The sequence below is a fragment of the Macaca mulatta genome, chromosome 7 (genome assembly GCF_049350105.2).
Source record: "Macaca mulatta isolate MMU2019108-1 chromosome 7, T2T-MMU8v2.0, whole genome shotgun sequence".
NCBI lineage: Eukaryota > Metazoa > Chordata > Mammalia > Primates > Cercopithecidae > Macaca > Macaca mulatta.
This window is the reverse complement of record NC_133412.1, coordinates 164,925,769-164,947,757: the sequence shown is the minus strand read 5'-3', so window position 1 is coordinate 164,947,757 and position 21,989 is coordinate 164,925,769. Positions and strand designations below refer to the sequence as shown.

Below are 21,989 nucleotides of genomic sequence, written 5' to 3'. Positions count from 1 at the left end.
CCCATTCTACTTTCCTTTCCAGCAGCATTTAACACAGTCGACCAGTCTCTGCTCAAAACACTTTCTTCTTTTAGCTTTTTTGATAATACTTTCAAGTTCTTTATCTTTTCTCATTGGTCACTCTTTAGTTTTCTAGGAGGGCTCCTTTTTGGTGTGACCCCTAAATGCTGATGAACCTAGGGCTTTGTTTTTGGCTCTCCTTCCTTAAGTTACCACATTCTCCCTCTGGAAGACTTGCCAGTCTGATGGTAGTAATGTCATCTTCAGGCTGATGATTCCCAAATCTGTATTGCTGCTGCTGACCACCCCTTTGAAACAAAACTACTCCTCTCTTCAGCTGTCTATTATGCATTTCTTCTTGATGGCTAATGAGCATCTCAAATACAGCAAGTCTAATCCAGAACTCTTGATTCATCTCCCTCGAAAAATCTGTTTCTCTCCAGTATTTCTCATCCCAATTAGTATTAAATTGGTCAGAATTGAAATCTAGGACACATTCTTGACTGCTCTTACCCTCACAACATTCCCCGACTGTGCTGTCTCCAGGGTCCATCCCCAATGTGACCACTTCACTTCTCTGCTAAAATCTTAGGTCAAGTCAACATTTTTTTTTTATTAGACTAATTAACAGCCTTTTAAGTGATCTCTCTATTTCCATTCTTGTGCCAATACAAACCAGCCTCCAAACACCTACCAGAATGATGTTCTCAAGTATAAACCAGATCACATCACTTCCCTGCTTCCAACACTCCTGTGGCTTCCCTTTGCCATTAGAATAAAAGCTAAACTTTTCACAACGGTCTGCATCAGCTTCTGGAAGCCCTGGGATAGTTTGTCACAGAGAGTAGCCTGTAACTTAATTTTAGTCTGTAAATATTAACCAGCATAAAGTGTTTATTTTATTATTTCTGCATTAAATAGTCATTTTTTGCAAGAATCTGGTCATGTGATAGCATGCTGGACATCTATAATTATTCCCACTTAAAATATTCCACCGTTAGGCTGGGTGGTGGCTCACACCTGTAATTTCGGCACTTTGGGAGGCTGAGGCGGTCAGACCACTTGAGGTCAGGAGTTCGAGACCAGCCTAGCCAACATGGAGAAACACTGTCTCTACCAAAACTACTAAAATTTGACCAGACATGGTGGTCCACACCTGTAATCCCAGCTACTCAGGAGGATGAGGCATGAGAATCGCTTGAACCTGGGAGGCAGAGGTTGCAGTGAGTGGAGATTGCACCACTGCACTCCAGCCTAGGTGGTGGAGTGAGACTCTGTCAAATTAAAAAAAAAAATTCCACCATTATCTGTAAAACTAGACTTAACTCTCAGAAAGGCAAAGTTTATCTTTAGTTTTCCTCTTCCTGGAAAAAGTATACAATAATAAATAACACTTCCTTCTACAGCTTTCCTTAAACAGAAAAGAGCTAGCAGTTAAAACTCACACTTCACAATATGACTCGTTCTACAAATGTCCTCTTTTGGAAATAAAGTATATGCGTTAGATTGCCAAGGGTCCTTAGCCTCCCCTCCTCCCCAGCCCAGTAGTTATGGCCTTTGACAAAACTTCAGATCAGCACCTCACATTTAAAACACAAAAGACTCCAGACATTCCTACCTAAGACCAAGAAAAGATGGGGTCGGGGAACAAAGTACTTTTAGGATTTGTGATGTGTTCAATCTTCTTCATTTACAAGGTTTTAATGAAACTTTAGCAAAAGTTTTTTCTATTTTTAAAATCACAAATAAAAAAGTAAATCATAGTTTTTCCTCTCTTGGAGTTTACATTTTAATTTTCTTCTTTGGAGTTTTAAAAAATTATTATTAACTAAAATTGTATTCCTGAAATAGGAGCATCTTTATGCTTAGAAGGGTACTGTTAGGGAGGAAAAATTTTCCTCTGTTCTCTTATGCTTAGTGAATAGGGCTCTATAAATTAAATCAACAAATAACAGATTTTTTTTTTTTTTGAGATAGGGTCTCTCTTTGTCTCCCAGCCTGGAGTCGCATGATCATAGTTCACTACAGCCTTGACCTCCCAAGCTCAAGCGATCCTCTCACTTCAGCCTTCTGAGTAGCTGGGACTACAGGCATGCACTACCAGGCTAATTTTGCATTTTTTGTAGAGACAGGGTTATACCATGTTGCCCAGGCTGGTCTCAAACTACTGGGCTCAAGTGATCCTCCTGCCTTGGCCTCTCCAAGTGCTGAGATTATAGGTGTGAGCCACCATGCCCAGCCCAAATAACAGATTAACAGGATAAAAGGCACAAATTTTTTTTTTTTATTATTTATGTGCATGGCAGTCCACAAAAAAGAAATGAAGCTCAAGTGGTTAAATGAGGAAATTATGTACCATTTTCACAAAGGAAGTGGATTTAGGAATCAAGGAACAATTAGCTGTAAGGAAGTTGTGACTAGAAAATATATAGGGGAACTAATGGCAGATAAGGGCTCCCTATCTCCAGTGATAAAAATGCTCTTTTTTTTTTTTTTTTTTTTCTGGTACAAGGGACAATTTATGCTTGCTTTTAAGCAGATAAAGGGAGGGTAGAGACTGCGTTTATTGATTCTCAGTTGCCTTCAGGTAAAAAAAAAATCCTTGAACCAAAGTGGCATATTTTGGTGTGGCATATTCTGATGCCCTTCTATGTAAAAAAAGATACAGTACAATTTGGAAGATACTTTAAGAGAATGAACCAATACCTTAAGAGGATTGATTTTAAGGGCATATTATTCCCAGCAGTAATCATTCTAGGAGTCAATCAGATGGTTGGCTAATATTATGTGATGTAACTTTAAGTTACTTCATCTTTCCAACGCTTGGGGAAGTGAGAGTCAAAGTGCTGAGAGGGAGTTGAGGCAAGAGAGGACAACAAGTTGGAAGATGGAACTGACTCTGGGCTCTTGCCCCTGAAAGCCTAACACCATACAATTGAGTGACTCACCTTGTAAAGTTGCCTGGCTTTAATTTTCCTTTTCTTTCATGGCAGGTGTTTACGTAGGCGTAACCTTTTGTGGATTCTGGCATTATTCTGATACCACATGGTTTAACATGACAGAGGCTATGTATTCCCTACTTGAAGGAGGTAACTCCTCTAACATTGCCTTCATCTTGAGCATTTTACTTATATCAATATTTGATTAATATCTATAAATTGTCTTTGCTTCACTAAGGAGCTCACTTTTTTCTTAATTTTTAATCTATGGTATGATTTCTTGGTTTAGAACATGAAGACCTTTCATTGGTGGATATGGTTTTAACAAATAATTTTTTAGTCGTCCTCACCTCTTTGGGCCTTTTTATAAGTGAAGATCTTCGTTATCCATCACACCGCATTTTATCGGTATGTAAACTGCTTTGTAACTAGTAGCTAACCTTAAATATCTTCTGTGACACAAAAAGAAATATTTAATACTTGAGTTATGTGTGGTGTATCTTAAAATTGAAATGCTTCTTTCTTTCGAAAAACAAAGGCATAATACAGCAACTTTTTCCTTTGCCTCGTGGTGTTGAATATGTAATTTGGAAATGGTGCTAGTTTTATTGCTGTATGAATTTATAGTAAGTTTTAAATATATACATGTAGAAAAGATCTGTCTACCTACCTATTGATTGATCCATTTATTTATAGCTATGTATGTTACCCAAATGCTTTAAGGTAATTTATAAAGCCACATATAGTATTACAAAGTAACATAAGTGAAAAGTAAGTATTGGGATTGAGCAAAGGGAAATACACATTTAGGTGAAGATTGTTAATATGCATATATCATAAAATTCTTAAACATGTTAACAAATACCTCTCAAAAATTACCACAACAGAGATGAGACCAGCAATAAAGACTTGGGATCTGCAGGAGAAAAGATAGAGGGAAGTAAAGAAGGGGAAATGGTATTGATTGAGAGGCAGATATTTTTTATACGTGGTAATTATTATCTTTCTTCAGGTATAAGAATATTCACATATACTTGAACCTTCTTCACCATCTCTAAGAAAGTACCATTTGTTGCTCAGATGACTAGTGGATCTGGGTGTTTTTTTTTTTTTTACATGCTTATTATATAATTGCTAAAACAGAGAGCTGAAACCAGGAATGCTACAATGGCTTAAATTCAAAGTGCAGAGAAGTAGACAGGGATTGTATATTATAAGTCCTGATCTCCAGACTACTCTGGGCTGGGCAGAAGAAACAGAGTGGCAAAGGAGAAAATAATAGGTTGAGGGTGTGCCTTCCTAAACCCAAGTGGGCAGCAGACTTGCATATGCCAGCACACTTCCTTTTTTTTTTTTTTTTTTTTGAGACTGAATCTCACTCTGTCGCCAGGCTGGAGTACAGTGGCGTGATCTCAGCTCCCTGCAATCTCCTCCTCCTGGGTTCAAACAATTCTCCTGCCTCAGCCTCCCGAGTAGCTGGGATTACAGGCATGCGCCACCACACCCAGTTAATTTTTGTATTTTTAGGAGAGATGGAGTTTCACCATGTTGGCCAGGCTGGTCTCGAACTCCTGACCTCGTGATCCACCTGCCTCAGCCTCCCAAAGTGCTAGAATTACAGGTGTGAGCCAACGTACCCGGCCCACCTGCATACTTCTTAATTCTTCCATTTAAATCATTAAAAGGCATGGTTTTCTTCTGGAATCACACTAAGGTATAAGTAAATTAATAAAATAATGAAATAAGGCAAAGACTGATGGGGAAATTCCCAGGATATTGTATAAACTATATCAGAGTCTGCTTTTAATGTTTGGCTATCCTAACTGCTAGGATAGAAAAAACATATAATTTTGGTATAATTTTTTTCAAGGAATGTATATGGTTTATTTCCTTTGGTATAATTTAAATTGCTATGTTTTGTTAGGCCTTCTGATATGCAAGCAAATATTAACGTTTTTTCTTTTCTTCTAGTTTTCCAGAGCAGACTTTTGTGGTTTTGAAAGGGTAAGAAGCTTTACATTTCCCAGGGCTGGTTAGAAGATATGTGTTTACTTGGTGACTTGAGATGAGATGCAAGTCAATAATTCACAATATATGTTATTCCAGTTACTATATTATTTATAGTTTAAACAAAATATATAATTAAATATATATGAATTTATAGCATATATTATTTTTATATATATTTGTAGCAATCATTAAGCAGTGCTCGCCTCCTCTGCTTCAAAGGAAGAAGTGCTCCTCCCTGTTTCAGAGGCCACCCTCACCTCGTCTCCTATGCTATGTCCAGGCTAGCTGTGGTTGTTCAGTTCAGATTCTGCACAAGGGCACTTGATTGAAGACAGTAGGTGCTGGGGTCTGGCTAACATTTTACTCCCCAATCCATCTACCCAGGCGTAAGTCTATCCTACTTGGAGAGAGGAGTATCTTTTCTAACTTACACAAAAATGTCACATAATCTGGTCACTGGTCTGCTTCTGGCCTTTTGGGGGATTTTGTTCCATCAGTTATCTCCTCTGTATGTTAAAAAGTCAAGTTTTGTGATTAATGGACTAGGTCATTCCCATCAGAATATAAGCATGCTTCGGTTGGAAAACCACAAATGAAATCATGAGTGTTCCTAGCCATTTGCCATATGCCCTCCCTATTCTGTCCTCATAGAGTGAGCAGATGGCTATGAACCAGGAAGTTGGCCCTCACCAGGCACTGAATCTGCCTGCACTTTATCTTGTATTGTGCAGGCTCCAGTCTGTGTGCACATGTGCATGTGCACATACACCCACATTCACACTGTCTGTGAGAAAGGAGCATTTATTTCTCAGGAAGCACATAGAACTGACTAATTGTCATACTAATCAGAGGACAAGCAAAGCAGAGAACTAAGAGAGCCAGATGGGCAAAAATGATTTGTATTATAAAGAACAGAGGAAAATAACTGTCAAAATAGAATTCCATACCTAGCTAAACTAAATAACTCAAGAATGAGAGTGAAAAGAAAATGTTCACACCTAAAGACATTGGGAGGGTTTACCATCCAGAAATCCCCATGAAGGAGTAGGATGCCAGAAGCAATGAGGAAAACTAGAATGTAAGTTCTAAGACCTAGGAGAGCAGGAGCCCTGTCTATGCTGTTCGCTACTAGATCCCAGTGTCTAGAATGGCACCTGACACAAGGTATGTACTTAGTAAATATGTGTTCAAATAATGGAATTGGTATAAAAAGTAAGTTATGGCCAGGTGCGGTAGCCCACGCCTGTAATCCCAGCACCTTGGGAGGCTGAGGCAGGTAGATCACCTGAGGTCAGGAGTTATAGACTAGTCTGGCCAATATGACAAAATCCCATCTCTGCAGAAAATACAAAAATTAGACAGATGTGTTGGTTCACGCCTGTAATCCCAGCTACTCGGGAGGCTGAGGCATGAGAATTGCTTGAACCCAGAAGGCAGAGATTGCAGAGAGTCGAGATCATGCCACTGCACTCCAGTCTGGGTGACTGAGCTGGACTCTGTCTCAAAATAAAAATAAAAATTAAATAAATAAAAAATAAGTTATACATTTTGTGTTTAATAATTGGATGGAACCAAAACTCTAGACAATATAACAAGGAGAAATGGCAGTAGTTTTCAGTGGATAATAAAGCATTTAAGACCTTTGTAAGGAGAACCAATATGGGGAATAAGTTAAGAATTTGTTAGAAAAATATGTATATCAGCATATATGTTAAGAATTGAAGGATAATTACCAAAAAACTAAAATAAAACAAAAAGAATATAACCTAAAGCTTCCAAACCTCCAGAGGAAGGAAAACAACATTAAAGAACAATCCATCTATTCTACAAAAAGGAAGAAAGGAGAGGAGAGATAAAGGTTAAAGAATAGAAAAACTATGAGGTAAAACAGTAGAAATAAATGCAAATATCTCAGCAATTACAGTAAGTGGAAAGGAACATTATAGGAAACTGAAGAAAAGCTAATAAATATTTTTAAAAGTTACACCTAAAGAAGAATCACACAAAAAGTAAAATAAATGGACGGAGGAGACTGTGACCTTTAACTCTGTTTAGCTTTCATCTTCAGCCTACCTGCCCTGCTAAGTCAAAAGGCTGCTGGGGTCACTGGACAGCTGGGCTCACTGGAAGCCTGCTTTGAGGAATCTCACTGAGGAGATCTGGCATGCCGTTACCTCACTCATGGGTTACCTAAGAACAAAGTGCTTGGCAACACGGAGCGGGGAGTAGAGGACTGGAAGGTGAAGGATTCTGGAGGGAGTCTGACTGGCAGAGCTCCACGAACTCCTAGGGAAGGGTTCTCTCAGTTTTGGGAGTGTGGCTGAGGGTGAGGCTGGAGATAGGCCTACCTGGAGGGCTGCATTCTCCCTGTGCCTGAGGTAGGCAGGCTGAAGGAGACCTGGAAAGAAGGGAGCCCCTTCTGTTTCCAAGGTGGTGGCATGGCAGCCCAGAGGGCTACAGACCACTTTGCCATCTATTATTCCAGTTGTCAAAATTCGAGGTGCTCCACAAACCATACCTGAGCCCATACTTCAGGGCACACTTAAGTAGCCTGGCATTCTGCGAGCAAAGATCATTAGAATAAAACTAGAGTTGCTGGTGGATAAGGCAACAATTGAACAAGAATAACATTTTTAAATAAAATCATTTCACAAATACCCAATGAGCACCTACTCTGTGATTACCATCATTAGCACTGAGATATTAGCAAGAACACAGTCAATACCAATAAAGAGCTTCAAGCGCAGCATAAAAATACTTCCTGGGACTGAATACCAAAATTTCCATTAAAAATGGAATAAATTGAAGGATAGAATGACCACTGTTTAAATGCAGAGTAGTGGCATGGAAAATCAAGATGAAGAAACTTCTCAAACCATCTAAGGAACATCACTAGAAATCACAAGGGCAAAAGTGAGCCTTTGAGGAGAGATCCAGAAGCGCTAACAGGTGAGCAAAAGAGTTTTCAGACAAATTTAAAAAGGAACAGATATAAGACAGGCAATAATAACAAAAAAAGAAGAACATTAACTCAGATTAAGAAAGTTCCAAAGCTATATATTATAATCCACTAAATTCCAGGGAGCACTGAAAAAATGTAGGCATATCCAAGGAATATTCCTCAATTTTAAGGTTAAGGAGGAAATATTACAAGTATCCAAACAGAAAGAGCAAAAGCAAAATATACCTCACTGGTATTAGATTTTATTTATACAACAGTAGAAGCTTGAAGACCATGAAATCAACATCTACAGTCTATTTAACACAGAAGAACCAAAGTCCAGAATTTCTATTTCCAGCCAAGAGATTATTCACCTTTCAGATTAAGAAAGTATACGACCTGGTTATCCCAACTAAAGAAAATAAGAAAGAACTTTAATAAAACAAATGAAAAAGAACAGACATTTCAATAAAGGGGAAGAAAACAAGGAGAGGACTAGTGATGAGAAATGCTTGACTGTTTCTCTCATTTTATCTCATATTTATTCGTGTGTTTTCTGTCTATCCATACAAATAAAAATGGAGTACTAGATAATGGTTTTTTTTTTTTTTTTTGAGACAGTCTCCCTCTGTTGCCCAAGCTGGAGTGCAGTGGCAATCTCGGCTCAGTGCAACCTCCACCTCCTGGGTTCAAGTGATTCTCCTGCCTCAGTCTCTTGAATAGCTGGGATTACAGGTGTGTGCTACCATGCCCAGCTAATTTTTGTATTTTCAGTAAAGATAGGTTTTCACCATGTTAGCCAGGCTGGTCTCAAACTCCTGACCTTGAGTGATCCACCTGCCTTGGCCTCCCAGAGTGCTGGGATTACAGGCATGAGTCACCGTGCCCAGCCTAGATAAGGATTTTTGAACAGAGACATCTTAGCCAATGTGAGCTGCTATAACACAATTACCATAGACTGGGTGGCTTATACACAACAGAAATTTATTTCTCACAGTTCTGGAGCCTGGACAGTAAGATAAAGGTGCAGGCAGATTCAGTGTCTGGTGAGGGCTGCCTTCCTGGTTCGTAGACAGCCATGTGTTCACTGTGTCCTCACATGGCAGGGGGCAAGAGACTCCCTGGGTTCTCTTTTATAAGAGCACTAATTCGATTCACTGAATCACCCCCACATCAAATAAGGGTACTAATTCCATTCACCTTATCACCTCCCAAAGGCCCCACCTCCCTCCCATAAAGCCTATAGCAAGAAAGGACATGTTGCAAGGGAAATGAGAATTTTCAACACCTAAAAATTATGATGTTCAAATAGGTAATACATTCACATAGTTAAAAACTAAAAAAGTTACAAAAAGATATAGACTGAAAAGTCTCTATCCCACCTCTCTGTATATTCACCCTGATTTTTCCTTGTCCCTTACAGGTAATCTTTTTTTATTTTATATCTTTTCAGTGTTTTCTAATGAAAATTCAAATAATTAGGAATATATATATACTTTTCTTCCTTTTATTATACTATAAATATATGTATTTATGCTGAATTATTTTCTTCACATCAATAATTATCATAGGAAAAAATCCGTATTAGTAAATGGAGAATAGCCTCTTTTTCTTTTCTTTTTTTGTTTCTTTTTTACAGCTACAAGTATTCCATTGTATGAACTAACCACAGTTTATTTAAATTATCATCCATTGCTGGATGCTTGGGTAATTTCCCAATATTTTGCTATTACAAATAATGCTGCCATGAATAATTTTGTACCTAGAAATTTTATGTGTCCAGACATGTAGATACAATACATCCTAGAACTTGACTGGAAGATCAAGGGATAACTGCTTATGCAATATTTTTTTAAAATCACGAATTGCCCTTCATGGAAGTTTTTACAATTAGCAAGGATATTATAATAAGTCCTATTAAACTAAAATATCTTAGTAAAACTCAGGGATGGTTGATAGTGATGAGGGAGAGGGGAAATACAGTGTTCCGAAGGTAGAGAGGTGCTGGGATTGGGGAGTGGAGGAAAGGGGAAAAGTGAAATTATTTTTTATTTTTTTATTTTTTTTGAGACGGAGTCTCGCTCTGCCGCCCAGGCTGGAGTGCAGTGGTGCGATCTCGGCTCACTGCAAGCTCCGCCTCCCAGGTTCACGCCATTCTCTTGCCTCAGTCTCCTGAGTAGCTGGGACACAGGCACCTGCCGCCACGCCTGGCTAATTTTATTTTTTTTTTAATTTTTTATTTTTTTTTTATTTTTAGTAGAGACAGGGTTTCACCGTGTTAGCCAGGATGGTCTCCATCTGCTGACCTCGTGATCCACCCGCCTCGGCCTCCCAAAGTGCTGGGATTACAGGCGTGAGCCACCGCGCCTGGCCAAGTGAAATTATTTTTAAGGGTATAAGGATCTATCTTTAAATAAGACCTCTTTTACTAATGATTGAAGCAAAGGTGTTCAGAATGAGATATATGTGGGTGTTTAGGCAGGTAATTGAACGAGTGAATACTTAATGATTTATTCATTCAGTAAATCTCATCCATTCAACAAATATTTGTTGAGCACTTCCTATATTCAATGCTTATTCAGACAAGGAGGATTCCATAGTGAACAAGACAAAGTCCCTACTTTCATGTAGCTTAACATTCTACTGAGGGGGTTAGACCATTAAAAAATACACAAACAAATACATAATGTGATTTTAGATAGTAATAAGTGCTTGTTGAAATTAAAGCAGAGTAAGAGAAAGAGTGAGGGGAAGATAATATTCTGTTTTAAATAGAGTGATTAAAGCAAGCCTTTTCAAAGAGATGAAATTTAAGCAGAAACTTGAGTGACTTGGAGTAATTATTTTGACAGAGCATTTCCAGGCAAAAGTAATAGGAAGTATAAGATCCCTAAATTGGGGGTTTGGCATGAGATAAAATCTGGTAGTTATCCACCAAAATCTGTTTAGTGGCAACAGCAAGGAATATGGATCACTTCTTTCAGGATAAAATTAAAATTCTTGTGACACACAAAATGCTTAATGCTTCAGCCTGAGTGTACCTGCCTCTACCTGCAGCCATCCTGCCCCTACCTGCAGCCATCTGCCTGGCCATGCTAACCCACTCACCTTCCCTGAATGCGCTAACATTTCTCACACCTCAACTCCTTTGCATAACATGTTTTGTCTTCTTAGCATGTACTCCTTCCTCCTATTTCACTTAGAGAATTTCAACTCATTCTTCAGAAATCCCTCCCTGACCACCAAGGTGCTCCTCCTGTGCACAGTCCAAGTTCTCAGCACAGATTCCTATCATTATCACCCTATTTTGTCTGTTGAGCCCCCAGACTAGCCTCACAAGATTTTAGGTTCCGGTCAAGGTCTATCTTATTTACTATTGTATCCTGATAAGTTACCACATGGCCTTGCACGTAGGCAGTCTCGATGAATTTATTGAGTCAATGGGTGAATAAATGAAGACAGACTGGATTCAGATTTTGGACTAACTTACCAGCCATTTAACATAAAACTTTGAACAAGTTGTATAACTCTCTGGACCTCAATTTTGTCATTTTAAAATGAGTCTAACAATATCTACCTCTTAGAAATGAGGTGATCAAATAACATTACATATGAAAAATTTCAGCACCGTACATGGCACAATGTAGATACTTAAAAAAATTCATTGGGAGCCAGGTGCAGTGGCTCATGCCTATAGCCCCAGTGCTTTACAAAGCCAAAGCAGGAGAATTGCTTAAGTTCAGGAGTTCTAGACCAGCCTGGGCAATATAGTGAGACTCCTTTCCCTCAAAAAATTTAAAAATTACCCAGGCATGGTGATGCACACCTGTGGTCCCACCTATTTGGAGGCTGAGGTGGGAGGATTGGTTAAGCTGAAGAGTTTGAGGCTGGAGTGAGCTATGATCATGCCACTGCACTCTAGCTTGGGTGACAGAGCCAGGACCCCATATCAATCAATCAATCAATAAAGTGACTCCTCTGTCAGTGTGGTGGCTCATACCCATAATGCCAGCACTTTAGGAGGCTGAGGTGGGTGGATCACTTGAGGTCAGGAGTTCAAGACCAGCCTGGCCAACATAGTGAAACCCCATCTCTACTAAAATACAAAAAAAAAAAAAAAATTAGCCAGGCATGGTGGCTAATAATCCCAGCTACTCAGGAGGCTAAGGCAAGGAGAATCACTTGAACCTGAGAGGCGGAGGTTGTAGTGAGCCAAGATCGTGCTACTGCACTCCAGCCTGGGCAACAGAGTAAGACTCCTTCTCAATTAAAAAAAACAAAAAACAAAAAAACAAAGAAGTGTCTCCTCATGTGTTCAAGTTTTATCATTAGAAATCAGCAAAGGCTTCTGCACACAAATCATACAGATTATATTATTGATCTATAAAAATGTAAGAAAGTCCTGCTTACGTCCCAACAGAAATTTGAAGGTCAGAATCTTCCTATAATAAAATAATCTCAAATTGTTGCATTTAATTAATATCCAACATTTATATCCAACATATTCAATATATTTGAAGCTTCTCTCTCATGACCAATTTTGAAAACCTTTTTCCTGTTGCTCCTTGCTGCTGTCAGGCTTCTGGGAATGCTCCTTAAACCCAGCTGCCACTAATGAGGATAAAAGATAAACATGTGGCCCATTGTAACTGTGCTGAAAGACTAATGACTTCTGGTAGCTTCTGAAAGACAGTTCATAGACAAAGGCATCCTCCATTAACATACGCTAATTCATGTGTGATTTCTTTTCTTTTTATGCCTTTTTTGTGCATTGTTCAAAATGTATATTCCTATTTCTTGTCCTCATTCTACAATCTTTCATTTTATTTGCATACAATTTTTGTCTCTTTATTTGCCTCACATTCCTGAACTATCAAACTTTGAAATTTTTTAGTTTTTTCTATCTTATATCTTAAGATATCTTAAGTCTACATATTGGCTAAGTGATATTTTTATTTATTCATGTAGGTTGACTATGTGAAAGGAAAATTGTGGTATAGTGAAAGATGTTTTGCTAACAGAGAGCACTTTGAAGGTAAATTTTGGTTAAAGATATACTGTATTAAAAGACTTTTACATATACGAGTAACGGAATGCAAGCTCAGCCTTTGGAATGGTCTTTTAAGATGGCCAGGTTGTAGACCAACCTCCTTGAGGTAATCTCTGGAATTTCACAGCTGAGTCTCCATGTCTGATTTGTCTCAAATTTAGACCCTGGAACTTCTAAGCAAGCACATAATTAGATAAGCCAGCAGTGCAAGGGAGTGTCGGGTGGAAACCAAGAATTTCAAACTATGTTTCAAGGCAAAAACAAGAAAGGAAAAAACAGTTTCAAAAATGCATTTTTAACCTAAGCCACTCAGTTGCAAATTTCCATTGTGAAATTCCATTCCATTTCTATGGAAAATGGGTGGCATAGTTGATCTGGCTACTTCCTGCTGAGGAGGGCCATAGGTAGGAGGTACCAGAATGGAATTTGTCCACCTGGAGTTGGAAATATTCTCAAGTTCCTAGACTTGCAGTAGGAATTTGCGGGAGCGTTATGGTGCAGGGACATAGGAGTTTCTGAGAACATCTTTCCTGCATCCTTGTGCGGAGTATACAACAGCAATAAAATCCACAGCAGCTGAAGAGGACAATGAGCAAAATTGTGCTATATATGAAAGTCTTCCATGCACTAAGGGGCTGACTAAACCAATCTGTTATTGGGAGAAGGCATCTATAGCAGAATATGAGTATCCAGTGCATGCATGGCTTAGGTTATGTTGTGAGAATAATGTAGTATATATAGACAACAGTCTTAATGCATTAGTGCCGCTTTAGGCTGCAGTCAGGATATCTACAGCCATATAGTTTTGTAAGGTCACTTGCCTAATCTGAAAGTTTCTTCAGTAAGAACGGAGATGGCATGGTGGGTGTTATTAAAGGCAGTAGCCATATGCTTAGTCAGGGCCTCTACTTGTAATTCTACATCTATGGTCACTGCCTGGGGGAGAAAGATGGCTAGTGGGTAAAACCACCAGGATGCCCATTTTTGACAGTGGTGTCTGGCATCTGTGCTTTTCCAGTTGGCAGGCAGAGTCTACATGGAACAGGATTCATCCTGGTAGGTAAGGGTACTCCCAGATGCATCTGCCAGTCCAATCAAAGGGTAGGAAGGGCCAACTGTGAGTGCCACAGGCCCACAGCCAGTCCCAGAGGGAAGGGTTGGCTCCATGTGAGAAGGAGCTGTTTTGCTACCCCAGCCATATAATTGCTAGTCAGTTGAAGAGTCTGATTACATTGCTGGGGAGGTAATCATCCCATGTTACAGGTGTTAGTTTGAGGTGTGCTGTGGTTGTGGTGTTCAGTGCATAGTGATGCTTGACCTATTACCTGTATTTGTACCTCTGTCAGCCATCTGACACGATTGTGTACAGCATATCCCAAGGTGGAGATGACATTGACCTACTTGCGACTTAGTTGAAAAACATGTTTCCTGATTTCCTGGCAAGTAGGAAATTCATGAGGCTTATGATGAGATGAGTTATGGCCATGAAAGGGAAATGGGTGAAGTGCCCCATACCAGGTATAGAAGTTACTCCAAGTACTTAGGTTGGTGGCTTGCATGCACCATGGCAAGCCTGCAGTGGAAGAAAGGGCAATTCCCCACAGACCCAGCAGTCTGTTCTATTCTGGAGGGAAGCTACCATTTGTGCCCATTCAGCAAAAAGGTTAGTTTCAGCAGAGATAAATAATGTACTCATGACTACAAAACTTGTTAAGAAGTTCATGTTAAGAAAAAGGTAGTACTTATCTGTGTGATTTTTTTCCTTTAATACAGTTTTAGGTCTTTTCTTGGCACACATGAACAGGCAGGCTGGTTGTCTGAAGTATCAGGTTGAGGATGAGCCTTCACCTGAATGTGATATATCCAGGGTTTAATTCCAGCCAATTTGACAGGTGAATGCATGGTCAGCAGTGCATCATAAGGCCCATCCATTTTTGGGTAGCTGCCAGTCAGGTCCTTGTTTTTTCCCAAGACTTTTTAGCAGTACCTTAACTCTTGGTGGAAAGGGTGAAGGGGCTCGCCCCTAGGGTATGAGGACCTGGAAGCAGCAAACTGATGCATGGTTAGTAGTGTCTGCCCTAACTGGTGTATGTATTGTTTAATTCTTAATTTATTTATTAGGTCTAAAGGTGGGACTCCCAGGGAGGGTCTCCCATAAACAATCTCAAAAGGGCTCAACCTGCTCCCACTTTGGGGTGTTACCTTGACTCAGAGTAAGGCAATGGGAGAAATTAATCCCAAGTCAAATTACTTTCTTGACATATTTTGGCAATGCAATTTTTTTAGAGTGTGGTTCATCTCTTTAGTTTCTCCTGTCATTGTGGTCTCCAAGATGACAATCTACAAGTTGTAGGAAGGAGTGAGTCACAATTTGCCCTGACATTCCTGCAACCATCACATTCTTTTTTGAATCAGAGGATAGGCAGATGTTAACTATAGAATATATAGCCCGCCATATCAATAAGAAAGTAAGTTTGTTCTCCATTGTCCATCATACTCAGGGGTCCTGTGGGGACATGATGAAAGATTGGCTAAATGTATGAATTGAACAAGTTATAGGAGGACCTATGAATATTTATGAAAGTGGTCCTGACACATGCATATTGAATGAACATGCATGTAACATATGACTCCATTTACCTTGGGGGGAGACTTAATCCTTGTCTGGTATGATCTTAGGTCCTATTTATCATTTGATAGCTTATTGCCATAAAGACCTGTTCTGTCAGTCTTATGATAATTAATAGTGATCAATTGTAGTGTCTAAATCATAAAACAGAGGGAATATAATGAGGCATGCCTGACTTTCCATCCCATCATGGCTGGGAATTAAGTTTTTAAGGGTTTTTCTTGGGGTTCCTTTCGCCAAGGGGGAGGATTTGTTTAGTTGGTAGGGGACTCAGTATTTTATTTTTTGGTTTATATTTCCTCTTTTTTGGTAAAGATATGCCAGAGGCAGTATCAATGGCCAAGTTTTACTTTGTCCCATACTAATGCTGGGGTGGTGTGACTACCTGTCCCAGGTCCATCATGCCCTCCAGTGGGACACCTATAGCCAAGGAACTTAGAGTCAAAAGACTTATAGCCAATTAAACATTTCAGGCCAGATTATAATGGAGGTGGGCAGGCACTCATTAACCCTTAAAATTCCTTGTAAGCAGCATAAGAGCTAAAATCCAAAAGCCAATAACAAAGTTATAAAATTGACTTATGTATATATTTTATGCATTGGGCTACTATAATCTTAGCTTGTAGCAATTAGTTATACAAAACACAAGCATTTTGTTTAGCTGTTTAGGCATCTGTGTGCCTGTCCTTGATTTGGAAGTTCTGAACTAAGTTTATGCCTCAAAACCAGCCCTTATAATATCACATGACCACCTCTTCTGCAATAGTCCCTGGGCCTGGAAGGACTGGATAGTTTCAATTTTGGAGGTAAAGTAAAACATAATTAGCAACATTTCAAACAAAATGGTTATAAGCCTTGCCTCATTCTGAGAATGACAGGAAAGGAAGCTCACAGGTAGCTAAACATTTAAATTATTTAGAATTAAGGCACAGAATAAATTATATTAATTCAGATGGGGCAAAATTAGTAAATGAATCTTAATGTTTTTTAATACAGGCTTGTCTTGTGTCCTATTAAGGCAGTATACGTTGATTGTCACCTTTGTCTGGGTCTAAAGATGAGGCTTTGGTTGACTTGAGATTGGTATCAGATACTGGCAGAGGCAGCATCTTCTTTAGATGAGATATGTCCATCTAGTAGTTAAAGCCCTGTAACTTAACAGCACATGGATTTGTTAATAGCACCTGTTAAGGACCTTTTCAAGAAGCTGGAGATGGTGATACTGGAGTCTATGACCTGACTGGAAGCCATAAAAAGATTTACATACTTGCATTGATTAATTTTTATAGCTTTGATGAGCCCAAGAAATAAGTCAGAGACTTAATTTAGGATTTGATTTTGAGGACGTTTGTGAAAGATGCTAAAAGGCTCAAAACATTTGGTCAAAATAGAAGAATAGGTCATTGTAAAATAATAGTTATTCATTTAATCAAAGTGATAATCAAAAGACTTTAAGGGCAATGTAGAAGGTTATGTGGCTGTAAAAACCTTAACCCTTTTAAATCTCAGGTTTTTTAAGCTTTCAAAAATCTAATAAAGACAACATAGAAATTATCTTGATAAGATGTAAAATCTTACATCTGACATAGGCCATCTGTGGATATGGCTTATGATACAGGCCATCTATAGCATGCTTAGACTTTGTATCTTGTCCTATATTACCTCTTTCCTAAACAACCATTTTACTTTAGGACAGAAATTTACCATATAAGATATTTTCTCATACAAAAAGTATTTTAATAAGAACACAACTTACAGAATTATATATTAACTAGTATTTTTATTTTTAATAACTTTAAACTTTAGTGAAAGCTTAGGAAGCAAGAAATCCTGAACTGTTTATCAGATGTTAACATTTTATAGATGAAATAATTCTACAAGTTTTATAAACATGTTTTCCCACATCATAACCCTTTTTTAGTTGGAAATGACCCAGACATCAAAATGAGCATCCAAAATAATTTTAAGATTTTAAATTTCATAAAAAGTTTACCTGCAAGCATTTACCCCATTTACATGTATTTGATTTTTTCATTTTTAATCATTAATCTAGATTACTTTTGAAAACTGAGATATTAGCACTAGTCATTATTTAAAGTTATTTTCCTGTTAACCATTTTTAAAGCTCATAAACATCAGGGGTTCACCTAAGAACCTTAAAGTTAAACACATGGGCATTTTGCTGACAACTTAGAAGATTTGGCTGTTTTCATTGAACCACCAATATTAAATTAGTCTTATGTATCAAAAAAATCATACAAACAAAGATCATTCTGCTTTTGGCTGGGTTTATAGCCTTATAACTTTTATGCCAAATCCAGACAGCTTAATATATCTAGCAGAGGCAAATACAAAACATATCTAATCAGTAAACTCAGACAAAAATGTATACTGACACTTCTGAAGACATTTCTATGTTAATTTTATTAATCATATTTAAAACCAGTTTTATTTATCAAAGATTCATGTGAATTTGAAGAGCTTTTGGATTTCATTTATGAGTACTCATTTACTTATAAGCCAGCTTGGTAGTGTGCCAGATATGACACATCACATAATACATCAACATCACATAAACATATCTAAACATGTATATGCACACACAAATATCCAATAGCTTTTACCTTCAAATTCTAGCCATAAGATAGCAATATAATCTCATCATTTTATAAAAGATAGCTGGATCTGAATTATTTTTGTGAGAAAATTGGAATCTGTTCACATGGCTGAACTTTGTTTGCCTTAGTAGGTAATCCAAGAAAAGCGATGGACCAAAATTTGGGTAAAGCAGTCTCTATGGCAGTTCAGTTTTGTTTTTTATTTTTATTTCTATTTTACTTCAAGTTTCTTTTTTTTCTTTTTTTTTTTTTTTTTTTTTTTTTTGAGACAGAGTCTTGCTCTGTCACCCAGGCTGGAGTGCAGTGGCCGGATCTCAGCTCACTGCAAGCTCCTCCTCTCAGGTTCACGCCATTCTCCTGCCTCAGCCTCCCGAGTAGCTGGGACTACAGGCACCCGCCACTTCACCCGGCTAGTTTTTTGTATTTTTTAGTAGAGACGGGGTTTCACCGTATTAGCCAGGATGGTCTCGATCTCCTGACCTCATGATCCGCCCGTCTCGGCCTCCCAAAGTGCTGGGATTACAGGCTTGAGCCACCGCGCCCGGCCTACTTTAAGTTTCAGGATACAAATGCAGAACGTGTAGGCTTGTTACATAGATATATATGTGCCATGGTGGTTTGCTGCATCTATCAACTGTCATCTAAGTCTTAAGCCCCACATGCATCAGCTATTTGTCCTAATGCTCTCTCTTCCCTTGCCCCCCACCCACCAACTGGCTCTTTTGTGTGTTGTTCCTTTCCCTGTGTCCATGTGTTCTCATTGTTCAACTCCCACTTACAAGTAAGAACATGTGGTGTTTGGTTTTCTTCTGTTCCTGTGCTAGTTTGCTGAGGATTATGGCTTCCAGCTTCATCCATGTCCCTGCAAAGGACATGATCTCATTCATTTTTAGGGCTGCATAGTATTCCATGGTGTACATGTACCCATTTTCTTTATCCCATCTATCATTGATGGGTATTTGGCTTGGTTGCATGTCTTTGCTATTGTAACTAGTGCTGCAATAAAGTAGCAAGTAGATAAGGGCCCAAATGTGCATGTGTCTTTATAGTAGAATGATTTATTTTCATTTGAGTATATACCCAGTAATGGGATTGCTGGGTCAAATGGCATTTCTGGTTCTAGATCCTTGAGGAATTGCCACACTGTCTCCACAATGGCTGAACTAATTTACATTCCCACCAACGGTGTAAAAGCGTTCCTATTTCTCCACAGCCTTGCCAGCATCTATTGTTTCTTGGCTTTTTAATAATCGCCATTCTGACTGGTGTAAGATGGTATTTCATTGTGATTTTGATTTGCATTTCTTTAACAATTAGTAATGTTGCACTCTTTTTTCATATGTTTGTTGGCTGTGTAAATGTCTTATTTTGAGAAGTGTCTGTTCATATCCTTTGCCCACTTTTTGATGGGGTTGTTTTTTTTCTTGCAAATTTGTTTAAGTTCCTTGTAGATTCTGGATATTAGCCCTTTGTCAGATGGGTAGATTACAAAAATATTCTTCCGTTCTGTAGGTTGCCTGTTCACTCTAATGATAGTTTCTTTTGCTGTGCAGAAGCTCTTTAGTGTAATTAGCTCCTGTTTGTCAATTTTGGCTTTTGTTACAATTGATTTTGGTGTTTTCATCATGAAGTCTTTGCCCATGCCTATGTCCTGAATGGTATTGCCTAGGTTTTCTTCTAGGATTTTTATGGCTTTGGGTTTTACATTTAAGCCTTTAATCCATCTTGAGTTAATTTTTCTATAAGATGTGGGGAAGGGGTTCAGTTTCAGTTTTCTGCATATGGCTAGCCAGTTTTCCCAGCACCATTTATTAAATAGGGAATTCTTTTCCCCATTGCTTGTTTTTCTTAGGTTTTTCAAACATGAGATGGTTGTAGATGTGTGGTGTTATTTCTGAGATCTTTGTTATGTTCCATTGGTCTAGATGTCTGTTTTGGTACAAGTACTATGCTATATTGATTACTGTAGACTTGAAGTATAGTTTGAAGTCAGGTAGCATGATGCCTCCAGCTTTGTTCTTTTTGCTTAGGATTGTCTTGGCTATACGGGCTCTTTTTTGGTTCCATACCATTGACATTCCTTACAGAATTAGAAGAAACTACTTTAAATTTCATGTGGCAGTTCAGTTTTTAAAAGTCTCTTTTATCCTGTTTTTCTTCCATTCCAAATGAGTTTCCAATGTTTACATTTCAGTTAGAACATAAATAATGAGTCCTATCTTAGCACCACATCTTAGTAAAAGCAGATTCAAAGCATATTCAAGGCAGGCAGGAAAAAAAGAGAAGGTAGCTTTAGAACTCTGATTAACTTTACAGTTGCAAATTAACCATGTGAGCTCTGACTTTTTTTTTTTTATTTTTTATTTTTTGCTATAATTTGCCCATCAGTTTAAAATGTGCACAGAAATGGACCATAATATGTAACCAGCTGGAGTCCCAAAATCAGGGGCCTCTAGTGAGCAGAGGAGCAGCCTCTATTGGTGCCTTGCTTTTGCCTCTATCAATAATTCCCTGCAACTAGATTGCCAGGAATTGGGCGAATTCTCCTTACTTTACACAACCGGTGTTGATGGTACCATTCATTATCCCAATAGGCATGCCTGTGTAAATTTTGCCACACAGTTAGGAGAGCCAAATGTGTCAAAGAATTAATTTCCCCAACAGGCTAATGACTGGCAATGACCAGTATAGCCTTTTTTTTTTTAGCATATCCACCTTAATCTAAGTCCAGGTCCTGCTGCAATCCCAGTAAGCCGTAATGGAAGGGCAACAAATGAGATGGCAAAACAAGTGGACAGAAAGGGTAAAGGGCAAAAGAATTGGAGTTGGGACTGTTTCAACGTTTATCCCAGGTATTTCCGACAAATAGCATTGAAAACCATAAGTGGGATACAGGCCCATTTAGATAACCTACAGAAGAATTCATATGCTTCTTTCCCCCATAAGATTTGGCACAGCTCTGAGAAGTACTTTGGGGTCCAATACAGAGCAACTCAGCCAAGAGCCAGGGTGACAGAAATTGTTCTACTTCAGGGTTGGATACCTAGATTGAGTGGGGGCGCTTATACACGCTGCCTTAAAGGGTAGAGAAAGAAGGAAAGAAAGTTGCAAGTAGATAAGGGCCCAAATGTAGATCACATACATACACAGTTACAGATTCAGATGGTACACTCCCAGGCTGATTCCCCGTCAAGGGGACTGGATAAAAGTCCTGAAACCTTGTCTCAACTTCAGATGGCTCCATGAGCAGCTAGGTCAAAACAGAACAAAGCTCAAGTGATGCCACAGATAAAGATGGTGTTCCTGCCCAGACAATGTCACAAGCAGCTATGTCCAAATGGAGCAGAGCTCAAGTGTTACCACAGAAGAGACAGAGGAGAACTGGGTACATTCCAGTTGACTTATCCAGTTCTGAAGTCCGTCAACTTCTTCACATGTCACTTACCCTACACCAGCAAAGTGTAGTAGGCAGCTAACGCCATGACAGGGAGAGAAGGAAGATTGCCTGAGACAAAAGTATCTCAGCAGCTGCCAGGAAAATGCCCAGAGCCCCAGCTGCAGGGTCAGCTTGCCAGCGGCAGCTAGTATTCATGAGCAACTCTTTTCCCATCCGGTAGCATGAAGAGGAAAGCCCTGGCACACTGCTGCAGCCAATTCCCCCACTCGCTGCAAACTAGATTGACAGACTAGACCACTCAAAATGCAGACTCCCTAAAGGGACTACCAAATTTGTAATGAATGCAAGCTTGGCTGCTTGCCACATATAAAGCCAAATGAACAAGGATGAGATGCAGTGAAAGGA

At 38.9% G+C, this 21,989-nt stretch overlaps 1 protein-coding gene across 1 annotated transcript in view; it reads left to right on the top strand.

Annotated features, from left to right (window-relative positions):
• The window catches only part of CATSPERB (cation channel sperm associated auxiliary subunit beta), a 148,625-nt gene that overhangs the window by 29,402 nt on the left and 97,234 nt on the right, over positions 1-21,989 (top strand). Inside the window, 4 exon segments of the mRNA XM_077938830.1 lie at positions 2,994-3,089; positions 3,229-3,347; positions 4,911-4,943; positions 12,859-12,925. Coding sequence (XP_077794956.1) covers positions 2,994-3,089; positions 3,229-3,347; positions 4,911-4,943; positions 12,859-12,925 — 315 coding nt within the window.